This window comes from Lathyrus oleraceus, chromosome 6, assembly GCF_024323335.1.
Source record: "Lathyrus oleraceus cultivar Zhongwan6 chromosome 6, CAAS_Psat_ZW6_1.0, whole genome shotgun sequence".
Lineage (NCBI taxonomy): Eukaryota > Viridiplantae > Streptophyta > Magnoliopsida > Fabales > Fabaceae > Lathyrus > Lathyrus oleraceus.
This window is the reverse complement of record NC_066584.1, coordinates 150,483,903-150,508,806: the sequence shown is the minus strand read 5'-3', so window position 1 is coordinate 150,508,806 and position 24,904 is coordinate 150,483,903. Positions and strand designations below refer to the sequence as shown.

At 39.6% G+C, this 24,904-nt stretch overlaps 3 protein-coding genes across 3 annotated transcripts; 2 read left to right on the top strand and 1 right to left on the bottom strand.

Moving 5' to 3' along the window:
* The first annotated feature begins 1,807 nt into the window (after window positions 1-1,807).
* Window positions 1,808-2,449, top strand: LOC127094491 (uncharacterized). The gene is made up of 2 exons (XM_051033319.1): window positions 1,808-1,931; window positions 2,121-2,449. The coding sequence occupies exons 1-2, from the start codon at window positions 1,808-1,810 to the stop codon at window positions 2,447-2,449; spliced, it is 453 nt and encodes a 150-aa protein (XP_050889276.1).
* A 1,450-nt stretch (window positions 2,450-3,899) lies between these two features.
* LOC127094490 (uncharacterized) lies at window positions 3,900-4,337 on the top strand. The gene has a single exon (XM_051033318.1). The coding sequence runs from the start codon at window positions 3,900-3,902 to the stop codon at window positions 4,335-4,337; it is 438 nt and encodes a 145-aa protein (XP_050889275.1).
* A 5,249-nt stretch (window positions 4,338-9,586) lies between these two features.
* Window positions 9,587-12,184, bottom strand: LOC127094489 (uncharacterized). The gene is made up of 8 exons (XM_051033317.1): window positions 12,128-12,184; window positions 11,942-12,010; window positions 11,546-11,782; window positions 11,257-11,319; window positions 10,891-11,013; window positions 10,516-10,764; window positions 10,135-10,470; window positions 9,587-9,991 (listed from the first exon to the last, which is right to left on the bottom strand). The coding sequence occupies exons 1-8, from the start codon at window positions 12,182-12,184 to the stop codon at window positions 9,587-9,589; spliced, it is 1,539 nt and encodes a 512-aa protein (XP_050889274.1).
* Between the last annotated feature and the right edge of the window lie 12,720 nt (window positions 12,185-24,904).

Genomic DNA, 24,904 nt, shown 5'->3' with positions numbered 1-24,904 from the left:
GATGTTAAGATGTCGATGAGTCGTTGTTATTTGCTGATATTATTCATATGGTAACATGAATTGGTTGTTGCATGATGAATGGTGTGATGCATAAATGATGAGATATGTGTGGGGATCCTTTAGGTGAACCTTATTGTGTTAATGCATGTTATTTGAGAGTCATGCATCTTGGTGTACGGGCTTCGGTCCAATTTTGGTGAGCCTCGATTCTATGGTGATGGATCGGGTGCGAGTAGCTAATTCTTATTATGAGGGATTAGAGAAGCGTTACATATGTTGATGGTAACGATTTTTGGTGAGCCTCGATCCCATGGTGATGGATCGGGTGCGAGTAGCTAATTCCTATTATGGGGGATTAGTGAAGCGTTACCTATGGTGATGGTAGCGATTCTGGTGTGCTCTGGTTCCAAGAGGGAATCAATCATATGGTGGGGATCATGGAGTGAGATGAACCTGAGTGTTCATTTTGGTACCATGTGCATGTTGAGTCGGTGTTGAGTATATTGCATAAGTGTTGCATTTGTATTGGTTGTTATTGATGTGTTGTTGGATGAGATGTTGTTGCATATGATGTTAATGATAAATGAGATGTGGTTTTGTATGATGTTGATGATAATTGAGAAGTTGTTGTGTATGATGTTGATTATGATTTGGATGTAAGAATGTGATATATTGGTGTGCATGATTGTGTAGATGTTGTACTCTATTATTCATTCTATATCATTATTATTGAAATGAATTCTCACCCGTTCTGTTTGAATGTTGCCTTTACATGGGCATCGTGTAGGTAATCAAGAGTAGTATTACTGAAGTAAGTGGAAGGTAGCTCTTGGATTACTTCTTTATTTTGTTGCTTTTACTAGTGGTACCTTGCTCTGATCATGTAACACCGGGTTGGGTTAAACGCTTACTTTATTCCTTATGTTTAATCATGTTGAAGTCATAAGACTAATTTTGTTGTTGAGAATTCTTAAGATGTTGAGTTGATTGATTAGAACTCTCTTATTTTGTTATTGCAATTGAAGTTGAGACTATATGTTATTACTTGCTTTATCTTCCATAATTGTGATGATAATTCCGATGCAATGATACTTTAAAATGGAAGTGGGCATGCAGTGACAAGTTATAAATGTCTTATTTTGTGAATATATGATACCGATCAGATGAGAAGGATGTCGTGTAAAGATCCCGGGTATGATTTAGATAAGTAGGATGTCGTGTAAACATCCTTATTACAAATGTGTGTATTGAAATTTACTGTTGAAACCCGTGTTATGGAGCAGGTCATGTGTGTTATGAATGTGTGACGCCCTACATGGTTTTATTTTATATTTAATTTATGCGATAAATTATGTGTGGGGTTTAGGGTGTTACGTTAGCGGTATCAGAGCAGGTCGGTTTGTCCGCCAGGTTGTTTAATTATGTTTGTTTCCTAGTATGCGATATGTGTGTGAGAACGCTATCGATGCTTGTTTTATTTTCCATTTGCAGGTTGGGAATGAAATAAGTGGGGAAGAAGCGCATGCTTATCTTGGATGTTCCAATTGTATCGAGCTTGGACATTATGTTGTTGCATGTAAGAGTGAAATGTTGGCTAGTTAACCTGTTTTGAGACTGTTGTGCTTTTCCTGAATCCGAAGAAAGGTCAGATTCGAGGATGGTGTTGGTTAGAAAAATGTTGTGATCCTTGAGGGAATATGGTCAGGTGTTCTCGTTGGTCACTTCCCTGTGAAGGGGAACGCTATGTTTTGGCTAGAGATGAGCCAGTGGTGTGTTGAGTATTCTGACGTGTTCCCTGAGGATGTATATGGTTTGTATTTTGTTGGAACAAGTTTATGTTATTCTCATAATGAATTGGTTGGAGTTAAACCAAGTGTTTACCAATTGTATTGTTAAGTTGGTACAGTGTGTCGTTGATTGCAAGAGCTCAGGTGATGTTAAACATGTGTTGTTCCTAACATTGAAGATACTGTGGATTTGAGATTCCTGTCTGACGGTCAAGTTGGGAATTTTTTGGGGAAAACGACCAGGTATGGTTAGTGTTGTTTCTCGGAGAGTAGAGAGAAGTGTGACGACTAGTGTTATGCCAGTGGTGTGTGATTCTTGATGTTTTCCTAAAGATATCTGCAACTTGCCTCTAGAGCGTGAATTTGAATTTGATAGAGATGAAGAGTTGACGTTTGTATCAGCTAAGCAAGTGAGAGAATCCGTGAAGGATATGGAACAAGTGATTGTGATATTAGCTTCGTTGGAAGCTAGAGGACAGGGAGTTGTTCGTGATCTTTCTGGAGTGTGTGAATTTCCTGAAGTGTTTCCTGACGACATCAGTGATTTGCCTCCAGAGCGCGAAGTGGATTTTTCTATAGACTTAGTACTTGGTACTAGTTTGGTGTCGATGACTCCTTATAGGGTGTCTACTTTAGAGTTGGGGAATTCAAGAAGAAGTTGATGGCCGCTCCAATTTTGATTTCGACGAATCCAAGTGAGTCCTTTGTTGTATATTGTGATGCTTCAAAGATGGGTCTAGGAGGTGTATTGATGCAAAATGGTCAAGTTGTGGCTTATGCTTAGAGACAGTTGAGATTTCATGAAAGGAATTACCCTACGCATGATCTTGAGTTGACAACAGTGGTATTCATGTGGAAGATTTGGAGGCACTACCTATTTGGATCCAAATTCGAAGTGTTCAGTGATTACAAGTGTTTGAAATATTTATTTGATGAGAGGAGTCGAATATGAGGCAGGGGAGATGGCTTGAACTTTTTAAGGATTATGATTTTAATTTGAGTTACCATTCTGGTAAAGTTAATATTGTAGTTGATGCGATGAGTAAGAAGTTTTTACACAGGTCGATGCTTATGGCTCGAGAGTTAGAACTGATTGAGCAATTCAAAGATATGAGTTAGTGGGTGGAGAAACTCCTAACAGTGTGAAGTGAGGTATGTTGAAGTTGACAAGTGGTATCCTTAAAGAGTTCAAATAAGGTCAGAGATCTGATTTGAGTTTGATAGATCGTCTCACAATAATCGACCAAGGTAGCGAATGTGATTTCCGAGTTGATGAAAATGGTGTGATGATGTTCAGAGATAGAATTTGTGTTTCTGATGTACCCAAATTTAAGAGGAGTATTCTTGAGGAGGGTCACAGAAGTGGATTGAGTATTCATCCTGATGCTACGAAAATGTATCAAGATTTCAAGATGTTTTGGTGGTCAGGAATGAAGAAAGAGGTTGTCGAATTTGTGTATGCTTGTTTGATCTGCCAGAAGTCAAAGATCGGACATCAGAAGACGTTGGGTCTGATGCAACCGTTGAATATTCTAGAGTGGAAATGGGATAGTATTTCCATGAATTTTGTAACAGGTTTTCCTAAGACTTTAAAGGGATGCGATTCAATTTGGGTGATTATGGATAGATTGACCAAATCGGCTCATTTTATACCAATGAGGACAATTATCCTTTGCAGAAGTTGAATGAATTGTATATTGATGATATTGTGAAGTTGAATGGTATTCCTTTAAGTATTGTATCAACTAGAGATCTAAGATTTATATCGAGGTTATGGGAGAGTCTGCGGGCTACTTTGGGTACTAAGCTGAAGTTGAGTTCTTCTTATCTTACATAGACGGACCACCAAATAAAGAGGACTATCCAATCTTTGGAGGACCTATTGAGGGTTTATGTGTTTGAACAAGGAGGTACTTGTCATAACAACTTGTCATTGATTGAGTTTACCTACAACAACAGTTTCTATTCTAGTATCAAAATGGACCATATGAGGCGTTGTATGGTAGGAGATGTAGAACTTATTTATGTTAGTATGAGTCAGGTGAACATTTTGTGCTCGAACCTGAGATTTTTCACTTGACGACTGAAAAGATCAAGATGATCCAAGAAAAGATGGAAGCATCGCAGAGTCGTCAGAAAAGGTACCATGACAAGAGGAGGAAAGCGCTTGAGTTCCAGGAGGGAGATCACGTGTTTTTGAGGGTTACGCCGGTAGCTGGTGTTGGTCGAGCTTTGAAGTCTCGAAAGCTCACACCACGTTTTGTTGGCCGGTACCAGATTTTACAGAGGATAGGAAGGGTGGCCTATAAGATTGTTTTGTTGTCGCTGCTTGCTAATCTTCATGATGTGTTTCACGTGTCTCAGCTGAGGAGATATATTTCGAATCCATCTCATGTGATCCAAGTGGATGATGTGGAGGTGGGAGATAATCCGATTGTTGATGTATCACATGTGCAGATAGAGGATCGGGAAGTGAAACCGATTCATGGTAAGGAGGTTGCCTTAGTGAAGGTAGTTTGGGGTGGACCAGCTGGTGGGAGCATGACTTGAGAATGTGAGAAGCAGATGAAAGAGTCGTATCTGACTCTATTTCCTCAAGTAATTTTCGAGGGCGAAAATTTCTTATGTATGGGAGAGTTGTAACACCCCGAATTCAATTAATTAATTAATTTGAATTATTTAGATTTTTATATGATTAATGGGTGTTTTAAATTAATTGTGTATGATTGTGGGGGTAGGTATCCTTGAAATAGAAGTATGGAGGGAGTAAGAGTTTGGTATAGTTGTTGATAATTAATTAGAATTTTAATTAGTGATTGAAATAAATAGTGTTTTATTCGAAATAAATAAATAAATAAATAAAAATCACTAGAATATGAGCATCTTAATTAAATAATGAAATTTAGTTATTTTACTTATTTAATGGGGATAATGAGAATTTTTAATAATTAGCCTATAACTATTTTATTTAATTGGTTGGAATAAAATAGAAGAGTAGAAATAATATGGAGAAAAAGAAGAATATTATTAGTATTATTTTATTAAAAGAAAATTAGAGTCAATAGGGGTATGGTGGTAAATAATATAATCAGTGAGGGCAATGGTGGAAGTTCTTAATTATGGGGGATTAGGTTAATGATAAAAAGGTTAGTAAGAGAGTTTGGAGGGTTTTACATAAAAGAGAATTCTATGGTGAGAAGAGGCAAGGGATAGGGCTAAAAGAAAACTTCGTCGTTAGAGCTTAAAGTGTGCATCTTGTTCGAAAATCTAAGGTAAGGGTAAGAACTTGTTCCAATAGTAAAGGGTATGATAGAAGGATAGAATAGGGGAACCCTTAACCTCCTTAGGGTTGGGTGTTTTGATTCATAATTTTTAATTTGGATGCCATGATGATTATATGATGAATTTCGTATGTCTTATATGTGTGTAGTTTTCTATTTTGATGATTGAACTTATATCCACCATTGTTGCAATTCTGAAGGTTTTAGGCATAATCTTGAAACAATGATTAGATGATTTAATTGTGTTAAAACTGTAAATTAATCTTAGATAATTATAGTATTGCATGGGTTGTAATTTCCTGAACGTTTAGCTTTTTATAGAATTGAAATCGGAGGTCCGGAAGGCCTCCAACGATGAAAAGCGCGGAAAATTCTACATCCTGTCTGTCACAATCGCGAGCCTTTTATTGTGTTTTTAGGTCGAAATCATTTTGGTCAAAACTTTTGATCTGTAAGTCCAAATCGAGTGCCTTTTAAAGAATTGGATATTTGAAACAGAGGGCTATAACTTTGTTTCAGGAATAAAATAATTATGGAGATTAATTCATGGACGTTTTTGGGGTTGAAGAAGACGAAAATTATGTTGGAAAATTTAGAAAGCAACAACTTTTTAGTAACGCCTTCGTGCACGGTTTTAATCATAACTTCCAACTCGTGAATCATTTTGGGTTAGGGTTTAAAGCATTAGAAAGGTAACTCTAAGAGATATAATGTGATGGTGATAAGTGAATTGATTGAGTATTATTTCTATGCCTACTGTGTTGGTAAAGTTTTTGTTCTTACGTTCGGTTAATGAATTGTTGACACATCCCGACGATTTTAATCATAACTTTCATTTCGTAAGTCCGATTTTGATGGAGTTTGAAGCGTTAGAAAGCTAACACTCAGAACTAAAACATGGTAGTGATTGTTGATATGTTTTAATAATATTCACATGCCTACAGTATTGATAAATATATTGGTTTATCTGTTTGGTTGATGAATCGTTGCATTGTTGTAATATCATTGTGTGATAATTATGTTGTTATGTTGGTGATGTTAAGATGTTGGTGAGTTGTTGTTATTTGCTGATATTATTCATGTGGTAACATGAATTGGTTGTTGCATGATAAATGGTGTGATGCATAAATGATGAGATATGTGTGGGGATCCTTTAGGTGAACCTTATTGTGTTAAAGCATATTATTTGAGAGTCATGCATCCTAGTGTACGGGCTTCGGTCTAATTTTGGTGAGCCTCGATTCTATGGGGTGGATCGGGTGCGAGTAGCTAATTCATATTATGAGGGATTAGTGAAGCGTTACATTTGTTGATGGTAACGATTTTTGGTGAGCCTCGATCCCACGGTGATGGATCGGGTGCGAGTAGCTAATTCCTATTATGGGGGATTAGTGAAGCGTTACCTATGGAGATGGTAGCGATTTTGGTGTGCTCCGGTTCCAAGAGGGAATCGATCCTATGGTGAGGATCATGGAGTGAGATGAACCTGAGTGTTCATTTTGGTACCATGTGCATGTTGAGTCGGTGTTGAGTACATTGCATAAGTGTTGCATTTGTATTGGTTGTTATTGATGTGTTGTTGGATGAGATGTTGTTGTATATGATGTTAATGATAAATGAGATGTGGTTTAAATGATGTTGATGATAATTGAGAAGTTGTCTTGTATGATGTTGATTATGATTTGGATGTAAGAATGTGATATATTGTTGTGCATGATTGTGTAGATATTGTAGTTTATTATTCATTCTATATCATTATTATTGAAATGAATTCTCACCCGTTCTATTTGAATGTTGTCTTTACATGGGCATCGTGTAGATAATCAAGAGTAGTATTACTGAAGTAAGTGGAAGGTAGCTCTTGGATTACTTCTTTATTTTGTCGCTTTTACTAGTGGTATATTGCTCTGATCATGTAACATCGGGTTGGGTTAAACGCTTACTTTATTCCTTATGATTAATCATGTTGAAGTCATAAGAACAATTTTGTTGTTGAGAATTCTTAAGATGTTGAGTTGATTGATTAGAACTCTCTTATTTTATTATTGCAATTGAAGTTGAGACTAGATGTTATTACTTACTTTATCTTCCATAATTGTGATGAGAATTCCGCTGCAATGATACTTTAAAATGGAAGTGAGCATGCAGTGACAAGTTATGAATGTCTTATTTTGGGAATATATGATACCGATCAAATGAGAAGGATGTCATGTAAACATCCCAGGTATGATTCAGATAAGCAGGATGTCGTGTAAATATCCTTATTACAAATGTGTGTATTGAAATTTACTATTGAATGTTACGGAGCAGGTCATGTGTGTTATGAATGTGTGGCACCCTACATGGTTTTATTTTATATTTAATTTATGCGATAAATTATGTGTGGGGTTTAGGGTGTTACAATTATTTCTCCATGGAATTCGTAAAAGCTTTCGAATTTTCGTGAATAGTGATACCGTGTACTGTTTTCGGCTGCTTAGGTTATAGGAAAAGTAGAATAAACCTATTTTGGTCAAAACATAACCCAGGCCCAAACTAAATAACCCAACACAAAATATAAATATAGTGTTGAAGGCTTCAACGGAATTTTCAACCATGCTAGAATCCGAATTAGCTCCTTACTTCTTCATGAAAGTCGTAGCTCTTTCTCTTAGCTTTCCAACGACTGGTAGCACGCCTCGATCCGATACTCCTTGCTCCAGTTATGAATTTATTTGTGCAGACTGCTAATGCTGAAAATAAACTGCGAAAAACAAATAAGTGTAAAAATAAGATAAATTATAAAAACACATTAAAAGGAAAAAATAACCAAACTAAAACATGGAAATGCATAAGTATAAATATAGAAGAATGTGCATCAAAATGCACTGATCAAATTCCCCCACACTTGAACTTTTGCACTCCGAACAAAATTTAAAATAAAACAAAGAAAACACAAACACATCATTAGTTACTCATCCTAGGCTACAAGTCTTCTTCGGTTAAGTTTGCATCAATAGGTACTAATCTTGCACACTAAGGATATCGTAGGAACACTAGTCCATAATTGTGCAGTCATAAACCTCCTGAATACACAAATCAACTCGAATCATGTTATTAGGTTAAAGCCTAACTTAGTCATCTTTCTTTTTGCTCTTTTTCATTCAGGCGCAATCACATTAAGCCTGTTATCTCCACACACCCATAGCAAGGCGATTAGTTAGTGACTCTAATCCTTTTTGCACGGGATTCTAGTACTTACGTGGCATAACCCTTTGCTTACTCAGTTGTAGTTGCGGGGGATCGGACTGTAATCCACCCTACAAAGTTCAGCACCAAAAACCGCTGAACCAACTGACAACGAGTCTTATTTTCAAAAAACAAAATTGAAGGTTCTACATCTGTTGAGTTAAGTAACTGGGTGAGGGTCACCAAAATTAGAAGGTGCATTCCCTTTTCTTTCTCTTTTTTTTCGGAACACTCACTTATATTCATTGGCTTCCCTGCGTAGAGTGTGTGTGAGATGGTGCTGACTGCTGAAATAAACTACTCAAGAGCTGTCAGAGAATGAGAATTTAAGGCTAAAACATAATAAGAATTCAAATCAATTTCCATATGCAGGAGACTTACGGTGTTAAGACTATACTGATCTTGTGGATTTTTCCCAAGTCTCCGCAATCTAATTTCAAATTAGTCAGTCTATAGCCTAAAACTTTCAAGAAGATGCATTTTTTTTATTTTTTTATGACTGAAAAGAAACAATACACTAACAAAAACAAGGAAAATAAACGAAATAAATGATTTCCCTCCCTCACACATAAAATAAGCATTGCCCTCAATGAAAAGACATTACTAATAAAGTAGAGAGAAGGAAAGAAAGACTCTCTGATCAAGTTGCAGGGTAGTTAAGTGCTTCCAAAGAAAGCTCCTATATGCTGACATCTTCAGTCATTTAACTTTCATGGAATAACTTCAAGCGCTACCCATTGACTTGAAGTAGAGAGAAGGAAAGAAAGACTCTCTGATCAAGTTGCAGGGTAGTTAAGCACTTTTTATTTCCACTGCACCATAAAGGAAAACATTAGTAATAACAAAAGGGCCAATCCATTTGGATCAAAGTTTCCCAGCCATAAGCTTAAGGCGGGAGTTAAACAGTAAAACTTGTTGGCCCACAGAAAATTCCTTCCTAGAAATCATTTTATCATGGAAGTGCTTAGTTTTCTCTTTATAAATCCTAGAGCTTTCATAAGCCTCTAGTCTAAGCTCTTCCAGCTGTTGTAATTGGAGTTTTCTTTCAATACCTGCTTGTTGCATCTCCAAATTACAACTTTTCACCGCCCAATAAGCAGGGTGTTCTATCTCAACATGAAGATGACATGCCTTACCAAAAACAAGTCGATAAGGAGACATCCCAATGGGTGTCTTGAAAGCTGTTCTTTGGGCCCAAAGTGCGTCTTCTAGACGACAGCTCCAGTCCTTCCTGTTTGGCTACACCATTTTCTCTAAAACCTGTTTGATCTCCCTGTTTGAGATCTCAGCTTACCCATTAGTTTGTGGGTGATATGCAGTAGAGACTCTGTGCACGACTCCATACTTCCGGAGCAAAGCTTCCATGGTGCGGTTACAGAAATGAGTGCCTTGGTCACTTATGATAGCTCGTGGTATTCCAAACCTGTAAAAGATATTAGACCCGACAAAATATGCAACAACTCTAGAATCATTAGTCCTATTGGGGATAACTTCCACCCACTTTGAAACATAATCAACAGCAAGCAAAATGTAAAGGAAACCAAATGATACAAGAAAGGGACCCATGAAGTCGATTCCCCATACATCAAATACCTCACAGAAAAGCATAGGCTGCTGAGGCATTTCACTCTTGCAAGTGATGTTTGTACCTGTTATCTGGCACTCTTTACAAGTGCGGTAAGTCTCATAAGCATCCTTAAAAACAGTTGGCCATTAGAAACCTGAATCAAGGACTTTTCTGCAGTCCTTTACGAACCAAAGTGTCCGCCGACTTAATATGCATGAGAAAATTTCAAAATAGATTCAATCTCATAGTCGGGGACACATCTCCTAATTACCTGATTACTACCAAACTTCCAAAGATATGGATCATCCCAAACATAATATTTGGCATCACTCTTGGGTTTGTGAATCTGTGATATAGATACACCTATAGGAAAAACACCAGCAACAAGAAAATTAACAATGTCAACAAACCAAGGTGTAATCCCATGCAAAAGAAAAAGCTGCTCATCAGGAAAGTCATCCTGAATAGGAAAAGGATCTGCATCTCTCTCTATCCTGCTCAAGTGGTCAGCCACTAAGTTCTCAGCTCCACTTTTGTCTTTAATCTCAACATTAAATTCTTGGAGAAACAACATCCACCGAATCAATCTCGGTTTTGCATCCGACTTCTTCAACAAGTACTTTAATGTTGCATGGTCAGTAAAAACAACAACCTTGGAACCTAGAAAATATGATCTGAATTTCTCAAGAGCAAAAACAATAGCTAGCAGTTCTTTTTCAGTGGTAGTGTAATTTGATTGTGCGGAATCTAAAGTTCTAGAAGCATAGTAAACAACATGGGAAACCCTGTCAACCCTTTGTGCAAGGACATCCCCACCAACATAATTAGACGCATCAAACATAATCTCAAAAGGGAGGGTCCAGTCCGGTGGTTGGATTATGGGAGCGGAGGTCAATGCTTTCTTCAAGAAGTCAAACGCTTGTTTGCATTTGTCATCAAAGTTGAAAGTGACATCATTCTTCAACAAGTTTGACAGCGGAAGAGCTATCTTGCTGAAATCCTTGATGAAACGCTTGTAAAAACCTACATGACCAAGAAAAGAACGAATCTCGTGAACGCAAGAAGGGTAAGGCAGTATAGAAATCACATCTATTTTAGCAGGGTCAACAAAAATTCCTTTTTCTGAAATTATGTGACCCAATACAATTCCCTGATCAACCATAAAGTGGCATTTTTCATAATTTAAAACGAGATCAGTTTCGATGCATCTTTCTAAAATCAAGCTTAAATTGCTCAAGCATGCATCAAAAGAGGAACCATAGACAGTGAAATCGTCCATAAAGACTTCCATGCAATTTTCAATGAAATCAGAAAAAAATGCTAATCATGCATCGCTGGAAAGTGCCAGGAGCATTGCAAAGACCAAAAGGTATACTCCTGTAAGCAAAAGTACCGAAGGGACAAGTAAAAGTGGTCTTCTCTTGATCTTTCGGTGCAATATGAATATGAAAGTAACCTGAAAAACCATCAAGAAAATAGTAATGTGATTTACCAGCAAGCCGTTCAAGCATTTGGTCAATGAACGGTAAAGGAAAGTGATCCTTTCTCGTAGCCTGGTTCAATCTCCTATGATCAATACAAACTCTCCAATTGTTCTGAACTCTAGTGGGAACAAGTTCATTCTTTTCATTTTTTACCACTGTGAGTCCTAATTTCTTAGGTACAACTTGCACTGGGCTTACCCATTTACTGTCAGAGATAGGATAAATGACACCTGCTTGCAAGAGTTTGGTTACCTCCTTCTTCACAACATCAAGAATCAAAGGATTAAGCCTCCTTTGGGGATGCCTTACTGTTTTTGCTCCGTCCTCAGGTAATATCTTGTACATGCACATCGACAGACTAACACCTGGGAGGTCGGCTAATGTCCACCCGATTGCCTTCTTGTGCTTCTTTAAAACCTGCAAAAGCTTGTCTTCCTGATCAAAATCAAGGTTAGAAGAAATAATAACAGGGAGTTTTTCATTAGTCTCCAAATAAGCGTATTTTAGGTTTTTAGGGAGTTGTTTCAGCTCTAAAGACGAGGGTTGCTCGATGGATGGAATGCTTGGGGCAGCCGGGATGTCAAGAGCATCAACTGCAAAAACAGCTTCATCGACAACAACTTCACCTGTAGGAAATGTATCAGGCTGCAAGGCAGCATCAATCTCAGCACACACAACACAAAGGTTAGTGTCAGTACAATCAACACATGAGTAAATATCATCGAAACCAGATAAAGATGGAAAATCAAGTGAAAATAAATCAGAACAAGTGTCCTCAACCAGCTCAGATATCAATTCCATATGAAAAACAGAATTCTCTTCCAAGGGGTGTTTCATGGCATCGAAAATGTTAAATTTTGCAATAATGTCACCAAATTCCCTGGACATGGTTCCATCGTCAACATCAATTTTTGTCTTCGCTGTTTTCATGAACGGTCTGCCTAAAATGATAGGAGCTCTGCTTGTCTTAGTCTCTCCTTCCATGTCCATAATGTAAAAATCTGCAGGAAAAATTAAATCGTTAACTTGGACAAGGACATCTTCCACTACGCCAGTCGGGCGTGCATTGCTCTTGTTCTCCAGTTGGACGATCAAACCTGTATGCTGCAAAGGACCAAGATTAAGGTTATTATAAATAGAAGTAGGCATAACATTAATGCCCGCTCCCAAATCAAGCATGCAATTCTCGAATTTACTATCCCCGATGGTACAAGGGACAATAAAAGTTCCCGGATCCTTCTGCTTTTGTGGCAAGAGCTGAGTGATGGCTGAAGCATTTTTCTCGCCTGTAACTTTTTCAGATGAAGGCTTGGGCTGAATGAAAGCAGAAATATTTCTTCCCAAGTTAACTTTCTCACTTCCTTTAATCCTCCTCTTATTTGTACACAAATCCTTCAGAAACTTTGCATACTTAGGAACATGTTTAATTACATCAAGAAGCGGAATATTCACCGCAACTTTTCTAAAAACATCCAATATCTCTCTTTCCTTGTCTCCCTCCTCATTTCTTTTATTTTTCAGAACTCTATGTGGGAAGGGGACTGGTGGCACATACTCCTTTTCTTTAATTTTTTCAGATGAAACATGTTCAGATGGAGTAGGTTCAGGTTCAGATGTTACCTCAATAATTTTTTTATTTTTTTCAGGGGCTGTTTCTGTAACCTTTCCAGATCTCAACAAAATCGCACTCACATTAGCATTAGAATCCTTTGGATTGACAACTATTTCGGTTGTAAGCTAGTTGGACCCTTGGGCTTGCATGTTATTTATTTGAGTAGCAAGTCGTCCCATTTGCGTGTTCAAGGTCTGAATGCTAGAATCGGTCCTTTGTTAGAATTGGAGATTGTTGGTGGCCATTTGTTTGACAAGATCTTCTAAGGATGGTCCGGAAGGTGCAGGGGCAGCCACTTAAGCTGGGTTCTGTTGTGGGTTTCCATATTGAAGGTTGGGATGGTTCCTCCGATAGGGATGGTATTTGTTGGTGGACAGGTTAGGAGTATTATTCTACCTGTTTTGATTGTAAAGGTTGTCTGCATAAGCTTGAGGCAACTTAGTAATGGACTCGTCTCTCAAAATAGGACAAGTATTGGTCGGGTGCTCAGGAGAAGTACAAATACCACACACTGTTGTTGTTTGAGGTTTTGCTACAGCCAACTGTTTGACTAAGGCAGTGAGCTCGTCAATTCTGGTCTCTAAAGCTTTGTTGGAAGAAACCTGAATTTGATTCACGCCTTTGCTTTGCATAGAATTGTCTCTAGTAGTGAACTGTTGGGAATTAAGGGACATATTTTCGATAAGGGCTTTGGCAGCAGCTGAAGTCTTATCAACAAGTGCTCCACCACTAGCAGCATCAAGAATGTTCCTATCCATCGGTATCAAACCCTCATAAAAGTACTGGATGAGTAGTTGCTCGGTGATCTGGTGCTGAGGGAAGCTGGATACTAAGTGTTTGAATCTCTCTCGATACTCGGTCAATGACTCATTACTCTGTCTAATACCACAAATCTCCTTTCTTATCGAGGCAGCTCTATAGGCAGGAAAATATCTCTCTAAGAACACTTTTTTCAGGGCATTCTAGCTTGCAATTGAATTTGGCTCAAGATAATATATCCAATCCTTTGCTGCACCCTGAAGTGAAAAAGGAAAATCTTGAAGTTTGATATGGTCTTCAGTTATTCCTTCAGGCCTCAACGGTGTAGATCACACAACCTGGAATTCCTTGAGATGTTTATGTGGATCCTCACCTGCAAGACCATTAAACTTTGGCAACAAGTGTATCAAACTAGATTTTAGTTCAAAAGGAGTGTCAGCTTCAGGATATTCAATACACAGGCCATTATAATTCACATCAGGGACAGCTTACTGCCTTAAAGTTCTTTGGTCAGCCATAGTCAAAAACAAACACAATGAAGGAAAACGATTAAAATAAATTCAGAAAAATAAACTAACACCAAAATTAATCTAATGACTTAAAATTAGAATTTTGAGAATTTTTTTTGGATTTTTTCGACTCTATGAAATCAGTAAAAAATTCATTAAAAATAGAAAAAAGGGTTTTTTGGAGATTTGAGGCTGGAATCCCATAACTACTTTATGGTATGGGATAAAAGATCGGGTGAGTTCTCTACTCGTAATAGATGGAACAGATTTTCGATCGGACTCACTTTTTCCAAAAACCGAATTTTTCGACTCTAGACGCGAATTGGCCAAAACCCCCGAGGAACCTATGGTCTAAACACAAGAACATTAAACCTATGACTCTAATATTGATTAATAATCACAAGAATCGCCGACAACAACGCCAATTTGATCTGTTGTCACGCACGGGTCAAAACGAGTGTTTTTCAAAAACGTAGTATGGCGACAATTTTAACTCGGATATCGTTCTCTCAAGGATTCTTGATTATTATTATCCAAAGGTAAATCGAATTAAGGGGGGAGTTGTTTGGTTTGGTGTTCGATTAAAAAAAAGTGATTATTAAAAGCAATTCTTGAAATAAGCTGTTATGAAATAAGTGATTGTAATACCTCAAAACTTGCCCCCCTCATGCATGCATTCATTTTTAGGTCATTTAACATTTCATATTGCATTTCATCATGTCAATCGGAATTAGATCCAAGAAACTTGAATATCATCCAAGACACTTTGTGGGTCCTATCTGGGTGATCAGTCAACACAAGGGAATGGCTTGAGATACTTCCAACATGTTCAAATGGGGTCTATTCATCAGTCAAAACGTTAATCTTGAAGGAGCAAAAGTTTGTTCATGAACTGTCATGCTCGCTAGGCGAAGCCCACGCGTTTCGAAAAAAAACAAAAAATAAATAAATAAATAAAATATAACAGAAAAATCTTGGACTTGGACCTCTCTCTTTTGAGCCCACAAAGTCACAAAAATCAGGTTATAAATTCTAGACTTCCATCTCCCAAAAATCCCTGGGAAAAAGATAGTGAGAGAAGAGCTAACAAAGTTCAGAGCAACCTCCAGAGACTGAAAGGAACTCATCTGCAAAGAGCCAATTCCATCTCATATAAACCCTCAGATTTCTTTGCAAACCCAACCGGGCAATTCAATTTCATTCGATCTCTCCAATCAGGTTTGCTCTATTTCCATTACTCTATGCTTTCAATTTGAATGCTCTGAATGTATGAGGTATTATCGTTAGGTTTTGCATGTGGGCACATGTTTTAGTATGTATGTCATGTCTTGATGTGTGGATCCTTGCCCCTGACTTTGAATTTTGATACCCTTTTGATGCATGTCTTTACCAAGAGGTTTATGCCTCCTACACTTGGTTGCTTTTTGTGAGCTCTTTTGTGAATTTTAATGGCATGATTCATGTGGTTACATTTTGATTTGGGGCAACTCTTGATTGCGCCCCATCTTGTCACTCTAACCTGTTTGTTGAGTTTTTTGTGAGGGCTCACATGACTCCTGAAAGGATAGCTTTCTTGGCATTCCACTTTATTTGTGGGATATTGTCGCAACCTGAAAAATGGAATGCGAAAAAAAACAACCGGCGAAGAAAGACAGGAGAGTCGCCACCGTGCGTTATTTATCCCAAAGGAGGGAAAGGAAACGCTCGAAGTAAACCTGGAAAAAGGAAAGGACAAGACAGGGTCTCGCAACCAAATCTTGGGTTCGGGAGTCGATTATGCAAAGGGAAGGTATTAGCACCCCTATGCATCCGTAGTACTCTGCGGGATCCACTTTTGTAGTTCTTGTCTAAAGGGTGTGGGTTTATCTAATGTGTTATTTACTAAAAAAGGGGTCAAAAGAAAATGACTCGCACGGATGTTGCATCCACTGCATACGTATCTCATCTGAATATGAGAATCAGAGTCTTCGTAGCTCGGCTGATCTATGGGTTGGGGGGATGTGTGCTCGCTAAGACATCGCGTCTTATGCCTACGTATCTCATCTGGAATGAGAATCAGAGCAAGCCGTAGTTCGGCTAACTACGGGGTTATGGATTGGGTTTTGGACGAACGACGTTACTACGCAATCTATCGGATGCTCGACCTTTGGAGACTTACTCGCCTGTAGTAGAAGGAGTTAACGTGTTCTTAGGAGAAGAAAAATCAATGAGTTGGTAGGGTTAGGGATGCTCATGCAAAATGGGTAAATTGCCTCCTATCGAGGTCTTCCAGCTAGGAAAGCGGTAAAAATACGGGAAAATGTAAAAGTACCACACGGATAAAGATCCGAAGTAACAGTAATTAACAGAACAAGGAAACCCTGAGATCCTCCCAAGCTAACACCATCAAAGAAAGTGAGTCAGTACAGGTAATCGGAATGAAACCTCTAGGAGGTATCCCACAAATAAAGTGGAACACCAGGCAAACCATCTCTGCAAGAGTCATATGAGCCCTCACAAAACAAAACTCAACAAACAGGTTAGAGAAACAAAATAGGGTAACCAAGAGTTGCCCCCAAATCAAAATGTAACCACATGAATCATGCCATTAAAATTCACAAAAAGCAATCAATGGTAGGAGGCCTAAACCTCTTGTCAAACACATGCATCAAAAGGGTATCAAATTCACCCATAATACCTCATACATTTAGAGCATTCAAATTAAAGGCATAAAGATGATGGATATAGGGCAAACCTGATTGGAGAGATCGGTTGAAATCAAATGGCACGGCTGGATTTGCAAACCAATGTTAGGGTTTGCTTGAGCTGAAAGTGTGTGAGTCAGAATGAACCTTTCAGAGTTGCCTGGAGGTTGCTGCAGATTAATTCTCACTCTCTCGGTCTAGGTTTCTCTCCAGGTTTTGTCCAGGGTTTTGTTCCAAGGAAACCTCAGAGTGTTTTGCTTCTCTTCCTTTTTCTGTCTGTTCTCCCTCTTTTATAACCTGATTTTCATGGCTTTGTGGGCTCAACTGAGAGAGGTCCAAGTCCAAGATTTTTCTATTATATTTTATTTATTTTTTTATATTTATTTATTTATTTATTTACTTATTTATTTAATTTTTTTTTTCGTTTTTCGTTTTTTTTTTCGTTCTTTTTTTTTTTTCAAAACATGTGGGCTTCGCCTAGCGAGCATGACAACTCATGAATAAACCTTTGCTCCTTCAAGATTAACGTTTTGACTGACGAATAGACCCCTGTTGGAAGTAACTCAAGTCTTTCCCTTGTGTTGACTGATCATCTAAATAGAACCCACAAAGTGTCCTGGATGATGTTCAAGCTTCTTGGAGCTAATCCCGATTGACATGATGAAATGCAATGTATCTAATGTTAAATGACTTAAAAATGAATGCGTGAATAAGGAGGGCAAATTTTGGGGTGTTACAACTGCCCCTATTCAGTCATCAGCTAACCCGAGCAGGATGAAAGCGAATAGCTTATCAGACAAACAGGGTGAGTTGTGATTGAATACCAAAGACAGACCGAAAATTTACGCTCTGTGAACACCACAAAAATGCTGAAATACACCGCGCTGTTTATTTCTCTTCCGATCCTCTAGCTGAATCTGAATCAGTCTTCTGACGTAATCTGGAGTTTCGATCCTCTGGCTGAATCTATACTCAATTTAGTCCTCTAGTTGGATGTTATGTTTGATCCTCGGGCTGGATACGGTTTCAATCTTCTGGCTAGATCTTCTTCGATCTTCTGGCTAGATCTTCTTCGATCTTCTGGCTAGATCTTCTTCGATCTTCTGGCTAGATCTCCTTTGTTTCGATTCTCTGGCTGAATCTATTTTCTTTGATTCTCTGGCTGAATCTACTTCGATCTTCTGGCTAGATCTGAATTGTTTCGATTCTCTGGCTGAATCTATTTCCGGTCTTCGGGCTAGACCTGACTTCGATCTTCTGGCTAGATCTTCTTCGATCTTCTGGCTAGATCACTTTTATTTTGATTCTCTGGCTGAATCTATTTTCTTTGATTCTCTGGCTGAATCCACTTCGATCTTCTGGCTAGATCTGAATTGTTTCGATTCTCTGGCTGAATCTATTTCTGGTCTTCGGGCTAGACCTGACTTCGATCTTCTGGCTAGATCTTCTTCGATCTTCTGGCTAGATCTCCTTTGTTTCGATTCTCTGGTTGAATCTATTTTCTTTGATTCTCTAGCTGAATCTACTTCGATCTTCTAGCTAGATCTGAATTATTTCGATTCTCTGGCTGAATCTATCTATTTTTTGGTCTTCGGGCTAGACCTGACTTTGATCTTCTGGCTAGATCTGGATTGTTTTGATGATAAATTCCCATCATCAGGATCTCGCATCTGGGGCATGCGCTGGTTGACCCTCTTTCGAAATATACAGTATTCAAGTTAGATATGCAGCTTCGAGAATATCCCACTTTTGGGCTTCATACATATTCTTCAGGCTAGAACATGTTATAACGACTCTTCGATTAGACTTTGGTTTTTTAATGCGATCCGCGGGCTAGATCCTCTTGTAGGTTGATTTTCTGTTGAGCTGTCAATCTATTCCTCCAGCTGGCTTGCTGGGAAAATAACGCTCGTAGTCGACTATCTGGATGAATCTTCAAAATGACCCTCAGGCTGGATCTCTGGAAAACGATTCTCAGGCTGAATCTTCGAAATGACCCTCATGCTAGGTCACACACACACTTGATCCTCTGGCCGAATCTCATGACTTTGGTTGTAATGTAATTTTTCAGTCTGCTTTGAAGAACCTATTTATCAGCTTATGTGTATGTTTGATATGCATGCAAATGCAAATGTTATGCATGGTGCAAAAGAAAAAAGAAATCTGCTTGGGGAAGCAACTCTGGCAGGGAGCGGATCGTTGTATCAATCCTTGAATGCTCTGTGGGGAACGATCCATCTGCTGGGACCGGGGAGCCACCGAAAGTAAATCGGCCTTTTTTTGAAAAGTTAACCTTGTTGAGGAAGTATCAACTATGGAAACTTTGCTTGGCGAGGCTCTGCGAGGAGAATCTGTGAGGAAAGCACTTCTTGGGGAAATGTCGTAGGAATCGACCTTTGCTGGGGATATGAACTTGCTAATCGTCCTCAGGCTGGGGATTAAAAAAAATCTGTTAAAAAAAAATCTGCTGGGGACGAGATGAACACTGGGAACACCACCCTCTTGTCTGTTGGGTATGTGACTACTCCGCTGTTGCTGGGAAGATACAGTTTGGCACTGTCGACTCCGCTGGGGATATACAGTCTGGATACTGTCAACTCTACTGGGGAACCTGCTCTGCAGAGGAGAGGCTTTGTCAACCGCTTGGGGGTGAGGATTCATGACTTGGCATCCGGTTCCTGTGACCTGTAACCAAAAAATACACGTATGCCCTGGGGAGTTACTCGATTTGAATTCACCGTCCGGGATTAAGCACATTCAAAGCAATTTTGACTGTTTTCCTACGCAAGTCATCTGCAAAAGCCACCATTACATTCAGATGCAATATGTTTCCTCATGAATTCAGACATCTTTTGCAAACAAACTGATAAATGAAAAGTAAAGAGGCTTTTTAACTGAATTATTCGACTTTTGTTGGTTGAAAAATTTGTGCCAGGAATAGGCGAGTACATCAGGAAGCTAATCCCTGGAAAGAGGCGATCGTTATAAATTGAACAAGAGAAACTATCCTAATGGCAATGTGGAAACGGGGTCCCACTGAGTTTCGACGCTGCTATGGCTCGTGTGTCCTCAAGACACTTTGCTCATCTTGCTTTTTGAAGTGGATGATTAGTCGATCTTTTACCTTCGAAGATTGCCGGATTGAATGAAACGGTGATGTAACACAGATGAACTCAGATCGCAGTCATTCGCTTATTCCCTAACTTTTGCGTGGATCGCCCTTTTGGGTTTTCAATCCACCGGGATACCCTTTTTTGCCTGAGCCGCCCTTTAGGGTTTTCGACTCACCGGGTGTACATTTTTTTGATTTTTATATCCCTAATTTTTGCCCGAACCTCTTCATTCTTTTTTTGGTCCGTCGGGATGCCCCTTTTTTGCCTGGACTATTCTTTTTACTGTCCAGCGGGTCTATTTTATGCGAAGTATTTTTTAACTGCGTCTGAGTTGACAGGGGACGGGAAGTCTTCGCCATCCATGGTTGTTAGCATTAGAGCTCCGCCAGAGAAAACTCTTTTAACCACAGATGGACCCTCGTTGTTCAGTGTCCATTTGCCCCTGTGATCTGTGTTGGGAGGAAGAATTCTTTTGAGTACCAATTCACCGACTCGATACTCCCGAGGGCGCACTTTCTGATTAAACGCTCTCTTCGTCCGTCTCTGATATAGTTGGCCATGGCTGTCGCAACCTGAAAAATACAGTGTGCGAAAAAACAACCGGCGAAAGAAAATGACAGAAGAGTCGCCACCGTGCGTTATTCATCCCAAAGGAGGGAAAGGAAACGCTCGAAGTAAACCTGAAAAGAGGAAAGGAAAAGACAAGGTCTCGCAACTAAATCTTGGGTTCGGGAGTCGGTTATGCGAAGGGAAGGTATTAGCACCCCTACGCATCCGTAGTACTTTACGGGATCCACTTTTGTAGTTCTTGTCTAAAGGGTGTGAGTTTATCTTGTGCTGTTTACCAAAAAAAAAAGGGTTAAATGAAAATGACTCGCGTGGATGTCGCATCCACTGCATACGTATCTCATCTGAATATGAGAATCAGAGTCTTCGTAGCTCGGCTGACCTATGGGTTGGGGGGATGTGTGCTCGCTAAGACATCGCGTCTTATGCCTACGTATCTCATCTGGAATGAGAATCAGAGCAAGCCGTAGTTCGGCTAACTACGGGGTTATGGATTGGGTTTTGGACGAACGACGTCACTACGCAATCTACCGGATGCTCGACCTTTGGAGACTTACTCGTCTGTAGTAGAAGGAGTAAACGTGTTGCTTTGGGTTTTAGGGTTTGGGATGCTCGAGGGAAAACAGGCAGTCCTTGACGAAGGAACCGCGCTACATGTGGGGATATGAATACAAAACACAAAACATGTATCTCAAAGTAAAATGCCACCAAGGGGCTCAAACATTGCCTCCTATCGAGGTCTTCCAGCTAAGAAAGCGATAAAGTATGAGAAAGGGAAAAAATTACCACACGGATAAAGATCCGAAGTTACAGCAATTAAAGGAATGGGAAACCCAGGGATCCTTCCAAGCTAAACACCATCAAAGAAAGTGAGTCAGTACAGGTAATCGGAATGAAACCTCTAGGGGTATCCCACAAATAAAGTGGGAAACCACACAAGTTATCCCTGCAAAAGTCATGTGCCTTCACAAAAACTCAACAAAAGGGTTAGTGAAACAAAATAGGGTAACCAAGAGTTGTCCTCAAATCAAAATGTAACCACATGAATCATGCCCTTTCAATTCACAAAAAGCAATAAAGGGTAGGAGGCCTAAACCTCTTGTCAAACACATGCATCAAAAGGGTATCAAATTCACCCATAATACCTCATATATTTAGAGCATTCAAATTAAAGGCATAAAGATGATGGATATAGGGCAAACCTGATTGGAGAAGAAAAATCAAATGGCAGGGTTTGCTTGAGCTGAAAGTCTGTGAGTCAGAATGAACCTTTCAGAGTTGCCTGGAGGTTGCTGCAGAGTAGTTCCTAGGTTTCCTTCTCTCACTATCTTTTTCCTCGTGGTTTTGTTCTAAGGAAACCTCAGAGTACTTTTGCTTCTCTCCCTTTTTCTCAAGTGAATCTCCCAGTGTAACTCCAAGTGTCTTTTCCTCTACTGAAACCTCAGTATTTATAGACTGATTTTCGTGGGTAATGGGCTCAAATGAGGGAGACCCAAGTCCAAAATAATTTGTTATATTTTATTTATTTATTTATTTTATTTAGTTAATTAATTAATTAATTAATTAATTAAATATTTTTTTCTCGTTTTTTTTTTTTTCGGTTTTTTTTTTTTTTTTTTTTTTTTTTTTTAGAAAAAATGAAGGGTAAATTTTGGGGTATTACAGCTGTCCCTATTCAATCAACTGGAGACCCGGAAAGAAGATGACAGCTGCTTTCATGCTTTCGAGGTATCGAGGGATTGAATACAATAAAAGCCCAAAAATTTGCACTGAAGTGAAGTGAAGTCACAATGCCTGTCAGAATCGGCAAAGAGGTGGTCTTGAAAGAAGAATCCGTCTGGTACGGTGAGAGTCAGTCTGAATATCGAAAAAGAATTATAAACTGGATACCAAAATAAATGGTAACACAGAAATAACCATGGCCTGAATGCCGCTCAGCAGTCTGAATACTGGAAAGGATTTCGATCTGAACATCGGAAAATTGGCCTGAATGCCACAAGTTGCATCGACCTAAACTTCGGAAACTTCTTCGATCTGAACATCGGAAAGACTTGGCCTGAATGCCACAAGTCGCATCGACCTGAACGTCGGAAACTTCTTCGATCTGAACATCGGAAAGACTTGGCCTGAATGCCACAAGTCGCATCGACCTGAACGTCGGAAACTTCTTCTATCTGAATATCGGAAAATTGGCTTGAATGCCACTTCGGTCTGGATACCGGAAAACTGGCCTGAATGCCACTTCGGTCTGGATACCGGAAAACTGGCCTGAATCCCACTTCGGTCTGGATACCGGAAAACTGGCCTGAATGCCACTTCGGTCTGAATACCGGAAAAACTGGCTTGAATGCCACAAGTCGCATCGACCTGAACGTCGGAAACTTCTTCGATCTGAACATCGGAACACTGGCCTGAATGCCACTTCGGTCTGGATACCGGAAAACTAGCCTGAATGCCACTTCGGTCTGGATACCGGAAAACTGGCCTGAATGCCACTTCGGTCTGAATACCGGAAAAACTGGCCTGAATGCCACAAGTCGCATCGACCTGAACGTCGGAAACTTCTTCGATCTGAACATCGGAACACTGGCCTGAATGCCACTTCGGTCTGGATACCGGAAAACTGGCCTGAATGCCACTTCGGTCTGGATACCGGAAAACTTCATGCCTGTCAGTATTGGCAAATAGGGAATGATAATAGAGGCGGCGCATGGGCCAATGACACTTGCTGGGGATAACAAAGGTAAGTCATGAACAATCTTCAGTCTGAGTACTGGAAACAACTTCTAGCTTATCACTTGGGATACTGAGAATGTTTTATGCTTACATGCGTATGTTTGAATTTTTTAATGGCGTAATGCTCCATGAAAATGGAAATGCTACGCGATTTGGAATGATGCAATGCAATATGATTCTACATGCAGGGATGCGAAATGCTGGGTAGAATGCCAAGTCGAGGCAAGGGGATCTGCTGGGGAAATGATTACCATCCTCTGGGCTCTGGCCAGGCTGCTAGAGATACACACCACAATGAACTCTGTGGGGAGATGACTAGCCATGCGGTGTTCTGGCCATACCGAGACTCTGATCGGGGAAAGAATGGCATTGGAAGCCTGCTGCTGAGGAGAGCTACACTGATTCTGGCAACCACAGTTTGCGAGAGATGACTCAGCAGGGGGAGCAAACACTGATACGGTACCGAGGTTCTGCTTCAAGAAAAGAAACCATGGATCTGGCATTGGGATTATCGATCTGGCATCGAACTCTAAGGAGCAGCCACTTCTGCTGGGAAGATACAGTCTGGCACTGTCAACTCCGCTGGGGAGTGTATGTCCTGAAACAACCGCTTGGGGAAGTACGGTGGTGAGAAACTGCTGGGGATTGAAGAATCCAACGCTCTGATCAGCTCTGTAGGGATAAGACACCGAATTTGTCTGTTGGTGACTTCACTGGGGAAGATATTCACGATCATCTGCAAGGAATTTTAAGGAAATGCCCCGAGGGTATCTGTTCTGAATAGACGATCCAAAGCACTTAAAGTTTACAGTAATTTTAAATGTTTATTAAGCATGTACCTGTAAAGCCCTTATGTGTCATGATGCAATGTTTATCAAAAATTCGGACGTCATTTTTGCAAACAAAACAGTAAAATGAAAATGAAAACAGAGATATACTGAATAACATGATTTTATTGATTGAACGGCCTCTGAATAGGCATTTACATCAGGAAGCAATCCCTAGAAAGAGGTAATCGCACAAAAGATAAAAACAGAAATTAATCTAATGGCAATGTGAAATGGATTTCTATTGGGTTCCAATTCTGCTATGACTTGCTCGTCTTCAAGATCCTCCAGATGATCAGCCTTCTGAAAAGGTGATTGGACTGTTTCCTACCTTTCGAAAATTTCCAGTCATTGGCACGAGATGAGATTCAGAACTACTCAGAACGCAGTCATTCGCTTAATCCCTAACTTTTGCCTGGATCGCCCTTTTCGGGTTTTCAATCCATCGGGATACCCATTTTTGCCTAAGTTGCCTTTTCAGGTTTTCAACTTACCGGGTGTACGCTCTTTTCATTTTTAATCCCTAATTTTTGTCCGAACCTTTTCATTTTCTTGGTTCGTCGGGATGCCCATTTTTGCCTGGACTATTCTTTTTACTGTCCAGCGGGTCTATTTTATGCGAAGTATTTTTTAACTGCGTCTGAGTTCACAGGGGAAGTGAAGTTTTCACCATCCATAGTTGCAAGCATTAAAGCCCCACCATCAAAAACCTTGGTGACAATATACGGTCCATCATAGTTAGGAGTCCAC

Excerpts from the sequence above, each read along its gene's own strand:
- LOC127094491 (XM_051033319.1), top strand. The coding sequence starts at position 1,808 with ATGGTTTGTATTTTGTTGGAACAAGTTTATGTTATTCTCATAATGAAT. Across the intron at positions 1,932-2,120 it reads CGTTGATTGCAAGAGCTCAG|ATATCTGCAACTTGCCTCTA; the intron begins GTGATGTTAAAC and ends GTTTTCCTAAAG.
- LOC127094490 (XM_051033318.1), top strand. The coding sequence starts at position 3,900 with ATGGAAGCATCGCAGAGTCGTCAGAAAAGGTACCATGACAAGAGGAGG.
- LOC127094489 (XM_051033317.1), bottom strand. The coding sequence starts at position 12,184 with ATGAAACACCCCTTGGAAGAGAATTCTGTTTTTCATATGGAATTGATA. Across the intron at positions 11,320-11,545 it reads CTATCTCTGACAGTAAATGG|GTTACTTTCATATTCATATT; the intron begins GTAAGCCCAGTG and ends ATGGTTTTTCAG. Across the intron at positions 10,471-10,515 it reads CATATTTTCTAGGTTCCAAG|AAGTCGGATGCAAAACCGAG; the intron begins GTTGTTGTTTTT and ends TACTTGTTGAAG.